General features: G+C 39.3%; 1 protein-coding gene across 1 annotated transcript in view; it reads right to left on the bottom strand.

Annotated features, from left to right (window-relative positions):
• Nucleotides 1-1,568, bottom strand: part of dalrd3 (DALR anticodon binding domain containing 3) — an 11,046-nt gene extending 9,478 nt beyond the window's left edge. Inside the window, exons 1-2 of the mRNA XM_080733350.1 lie at nt 1,277-1,568; nt 1-189 (exon numbers count right to left, since the gene is read on the bottom strand). The exon at nt 1-189 is cut by the window's left edge and continues 119 nt beyond it. Coding sequence (XP_080589476.1) covers nt 1-189; nt 1,277-1,516 — 429 coding nt within the window. The 5' untranslated portion in view covers nt 1,517-1,568. The remainder of the gene's footprint in view (nt 190-1,276) is intronic.
• Between the last annotated feature and the right edge of the window lie 4,432 nt (nt 1,569-6,000).

Genomic DNA, 6,000 nt, shown 5'->3' with positions numbered 1-6,000 from the left:
CACCACACTGCTCTGCCGCTGGCATGAGGGCTTCAGGTATTCTGTGGCTCCTCCTGCCAGGATGGCCCTGAAGGACGCAGCCCTGTCCACCCTCACCATCAGCCCCTCGCCCTTCACCTCCCCTCCGGCCACAGGGAGAACCCCACTGCCTCGGAGAGAGAGGACCTTGGACATCACTGCTGGAGGGACCTGGGCGGACAGTAGAATGATGAAGAGACATAGGGTTGGTTATGACAGTGTTTCTCAAACATTGTCATGTCAAGGACAAAGACTACCAAATTGTTAGGCATAAGGGATAAGGCCACATACCCCCTTTTGAAAAGATTTATAGTGACAGGAAAGAGAAGATCGTAGTTAACAGATAACAGTGGAGAGCGAAACCTGTGATATAGTATTCTTATACATTCTTGTGATGTGTAAGACTAAGACACACACTGCCAGAACCAAAACATAGGCTCCACTCCATTGCACAGAAAGCGAAAGCCATGTCTTCACTCTTCACCCTCCCTCTAATTTAAAAATACATTGAGATAATGGCCTATCTGTCATATAACAATATGCAAACGTGAATAAAAAGGACATGCACAGACACAAACGTGCAGTGCATAGGTAGAGAGGCCAGTGCACAAATTGGAGAAATAATCCTATATAGGCTGAAAATGAAATATCATCCAAATAGCTAGCATTCAGGCTGTTGTATAAAGATATTTGAATAACTATTTATAATTAGCTTTAGATTTATTCATGACCATCTCTTGAAAATCTACCAAAAAAAAATAATAATTACAAAAGAAATTGCTCTAATTTAAATGCGCCATATACCGACATAACAGTTGTGTCTCTCTCTGCAGGCGTGCAGCTGTGCATGTGTGTGACTGTGACCCATATTGCATCTGGCAGTCAGGGCTTCCTAATTGCTGCCGCAGGCTTTAAATGTTTGATCATTCATGATGGGGTCATTTCAACGACCCAACCACAAAGTCATGTAATAGGCATAGGCTACTATTTACTCAATTTAATCATTTTCATTCACCAAGTAGACTGTTTGTTCTTTCGTGAATTCTGATGTTATAAATAATTAGTTCTGGTCCCCACATTTCAACCTGTCAAACGCAGAGATGCTGTCAACCCTGTAGTATTTTACTGTTTCCCCCCCTGCACAAGCGCTACTAATCTGTGCATTCAACTGAGAGCGATTCGAGCACAAAATACATAAAATAAATGTAAAACACAACAACATATTTCAGATTCTATTTGCTAAGTCAAAGCCACCAACCTGGCCATCCGCATAGAGCGTGTTCAGCATTGTGGTCGGTGACAAGAAGTCCCTGTTTCGGAGGTTTTTCGCACTGCTCTCCTTGAACCAGAGCTTCTCCGGCTCGCCGCAGACCCTGTCCCCGTCGTCTCGACCGTTGGCGTCGGACACATTCTCTCGCTTTCCTCGGAGCGCGGAGCTGAGCGCCCGGACGGTCGGGGTGATCCGAAAAGGCGACGGCACCTCGATTTTGTCCATCATCACACACCGCCAGGCAGCTACCCCACACGTTTCCTTGCTAACAGGCTGCTGCATTCACACATTCAACGACGCGGTCATGACTTCAAACATGGCAGTAATTTCCGTAATGACAGCTGTGTTCTATTTCAAAAACGCCTCGATCACACGTCCTGTCCTGTCACAGTTGGGGCTGCCCACCAATCGATTCCGTATTGAGTGTGTAAAACACTGCATTGGGTTGATTTCTGTGCGGAACCATAGAATGCAAATATTTGTTTATCACGAGGTCTATTTCCTTGTGGACCAAGGCAAAAAAGGCTTGTGAAACAGCGCCATCCCGTGGCCGTGAGCACAGTTTCACATAAAGGTACTGGTACTGCAAAGGGATATTTTTATATTTGTTAAAACAAGTTGTATATTGAGATATATTATACAGCTCTATATTCTCATAGTACTCATGAGTCATGGTTATATATCGTATTCTATTGTTTGTTCAGTAATGATAATATATAATGTTTGTCTCTCCAGCTCTTTAGTAAAGCATTTATCACACATGTTATAGTGTTCCAAATAAAAACAAAATATGATCATTGTATTTGTTTAATCACTTCCAATGTGATTACATCCTATCCTGTACCCTGTATGAGTTCTCTCTCTTAATTGGATGAAATTGGTATCACAACTTGAAAATGTATTTTCTGCTTAATAGTTACTAGTTAAAGAGCTGGAGAGACAGGGAGAGACCAATGTTACTGAACTGTAATATAAATTATTTATTGAAAACACAAAAAAGAGTATTTGGAAATATAGTGAATAATAATATATAATATAATTAAATATTCACATCTTTTTTGTCACAGAATAAAATATTTGATTTAATGTAGAGCTATTATTTAACATATATAAAATATATTGATAAACACATGGTGCATTATTTATATAGCACCTTTAATCAGAGCGCTTTACATTCACCCAGCGGAGGAAACCATGCAAGGCAGCAATGGGAGCACTGCAGTTAAATCTTGCTCGCTGTGATACTAACCCAGTTGGTGTCGGGGATCGAACTGGGAAGGTTCCAATTCCCAAGTGGCCTCTCTACCTCCTGAGCCACTGCCACCCACAGAACTATATATCACCTACACCTCCTTTAATAAAGTGTACATAAAATGATATATTATGATTGAATCTATGAGACAGACAGCCACTTGTTATAGCCTACCTGAGTTATACTTAGTTTCATGCATGTGTCGCACAGCGAAAATAGTGAGGCCTACTACTGTAGCCTACATCAGTGATCAGGAAACAGAGGACCAGCGGTTTAAAAATATTACATTTATTATAATCATAAAACATTTACAGCTGTTTTCTTTCTTTATTTCCATTATATTTTATTGCTTGCAAAAAAATCCCTTTATGAAAAAATACACTACAGTCTTGAAGGTGTTCTTGACAAACCATGTCACAAAGCCAATAAAAAGTAACTGAGCAAGCATTCAAAATATAGCTGTAGGCCTACATATTTCAGACACATACAGAATCATTTATTATGAATTCATTCCTTTTTTTCTTCTTCTTCTTGTTCTTATATATCTCTTCCAGGATGTCAGCTGTCAGTCAGTGTCATTCTTGACTGACACGAAATTCCCGGTTGCCATTTGTTGTGACTAGCAATCCGGGAGAAAACGTGTCATTGAAGAACAACACCTTGTATCTCTGCATTGGATACAGTGGGGAAGAAATCATGACTGAAGTTGCTATATTCATCATTATTCAACAGGTGATGTTACTTCAAAGAGCTTTTAAAAACATCGACCCTACAGGTGTTTATAATGTCCTGTGCAACATGGGGTGGAAACGGAGGCCACAACCAGCTGGTGATGCATTCACAGCTGCATTATGGGTTCCGTTACAACCCCATGCACCATCCAGTCATTACTACACTGTCCACACCAATGGGATAGCAGTTTATAGCAGTACAAAAACCATAAAACAAAAGTCAAAAGATCTACTGCTTTTGCCATCTACTTTCATACAGGTGCATCCAGGTTCTATCACAAAACACAGATTATTTTTGTGAAGTATCATGTTTATAGGCCTCCAATTACTGTATGTTACATAGAAATTAAAAGAAGTGGATCAAATCTGCGTTTGGGGTTTGAAAATGTTGTTATTGATTCAGAGGGCACACAAAGGCAGGAAGATTCAGTCAAATAATTGAAGCCATTACCTTGATAACATTAGGTTTCTCTACACCTATTCCTACAATGTTATCAAAGATTCTTTATAGAATTAATTAAACCAATCATAATAGTATTCAAACAAGTGGATGTGTATGCACAAAAGCTACTCTTTGTTCTAATTATGTGAGAGTCTAATATATCTTGTGTTATCTATCTTGTGTTAAGTTCTGATGCCATGACGAAGTGTCTCTGACTGCTGCCCTAGACTGCATTCTACACCACTCACCTATCCACCACCACAACAAGCTGTAAGTACAGTATGAAGAGAGAGATCAAGTAACGACAGACAGACAGACAGACAGACAGACAGACAGACAGACAGACAGACAGACAGACAGACAGACAGACAGACAGACAGACAGACCTAATGATGGATAAAACCAAATTAAAAGTAATCCTATAGTTAAGTTTGTTTGGCTCATAGCATGTACAGAATGGAACCATATTTGAATCATAAAAACAGAAAATGTGTGGCATTAAAACACAATGTAATTTGTTGTACCAATAACAGTATACTAAATATAAAATACTCTTAATGCAACATTTGGACAAAACAACGGAGAATGATAATGTCGGTGTTAAGCAACTGGGAGCCCTCAATTAGATTTGGTTCGTGGCATAGGTTTCTATTCTTATTCTAAATTCAGGATGCCCAAATCAGTATTATCTCACCTGTTACACATTGGACATAAACGTCTAGCCTCATATGTCATTATAGACATCTTGAAAAACCAGTTGTGTATTATCTGTCGAAGGAATGAGGGAGAGAGATAGAGAGAGAGAGAGAGAGAGAGATAGAGAGAGAGAGAATTTAGGCTGATACAGAGAGGAAGAGAGTGGCAGGAGAGAAGGGGGGCAGAGAGGGGGGGGGGGGGGGAGAGAGGGAGGGAGGACTGGAGGAGCATGTACAATTGTACATAAGGTGCTGATGGTGAACAAAGATTTAAGGAAGGACACAGTATAGACGTAAAGATTTAACTCTGAGATACACAGGACAAAATAACTTCAGAAGTTTAGTCACCTCCCATGACTTCATGGTCCTCATGTCATCTACGACATGCCCTCAAAACTTCCAAATCTGACCTGAAAATAAAAGCAACTGAAAGACAAAATATATTGGACAATGAGGGAGACAGAGCGTCATTCTCAACCACACTTACACATGATCTTTTCATTCACACCATCCAACCTTACCAGGTAAGAAAACACAACTGCCTTGCTTTGCAGAAAGAAAACACTTTACAAACAGAAGTAGAACGTTACTGAATACATAGGTGCAGATCTCTGTGCATAGGAGAGGAGAAAGTAAGGAATGAGGATTGAGGCGAAGGAAGGAGAAAGGAGAAGAGCGGGGATAGAAGAAAATGGAACAAATTTAAAAACATGCACGTGAGGGATAACAAAGTGAAAGTAAATCAAGACAGAGCCTGTGAGAGAAACAAAACAAAAAAAGATAAAAGAGAAAAAGAGAATAAATAAAACTATTAATAATGAATAGATGACAGTGACACATGACTGTCTAACAAGGTCAGGTTTCCCACTCTTACCGCCTTAAAGCCAGCAGACCCCTCTGTGTGGCTCTGGTCTCTAGTATAGGACAACAGCTTGTGGAGTCCAAACTTCCTCTTAAATACTCCAGACCATTTATTTCACTTTCACTTCTCCTAGGGACCTTAAAACTCCTCCTTCCACCCTCCCTCCTTTCCCTGCTCTGTTAGAGAAATACAATGGTTGGTATTTCAACTGCCTGCAAATGAATTAGTATTAGTCAGATATTATATTGAAGTGTATTAATGTTACATAGGCCTACACTGCATATTACTTGCCTTGATTCCTGCCCTGATGAACAAACAGTATTCCCAGGGCTGTAGAGAGAGTACTGGTATATCCTATTCATCCTAGTAGAAGTACTGTTACTTTATTATTACTATCTAAATATTACCAAGAGGAAATAAGACTTATACTTATATTGAAAATGTATGTGTATGTAACAATTTACATTATTGCTTATTGTAAGTCGCTCTGGATAAGTCTGTTAAATACCTAGATTGTAAATTGAAAACTTGTTAAGTAAAGTAAAAAAGTAACTATTTTGTAGACTACTCTGACACTGTATAATTACAGTACTGTGAAAGGACCAATGAGGCATCCTTGCAAATACTATTTCAATATTAATACACCATACCAACCAATCCTTACTTCAGTGATGCTTTCCAAAGATTTTTTTTGTAGAAAAAATACTTTTCAATACAAGTAGAAATTGAT

Source organism: Nannobrachium achirus, assembly GCF_963921795.1.
Source record: "Nannobrachium achirus genome assembly, chromosome: 9".
NCBI lineage: Eukaryota > Metazoa > Chordata > Actinopteri > Myctophiformes > Myctophidae > Nannobrachium > Nannobrachium achirus.
Note: the sequence above shows the minus strand (reverse complement) of the source record. Positions and strands in the feature narration are given on the sequence as shown.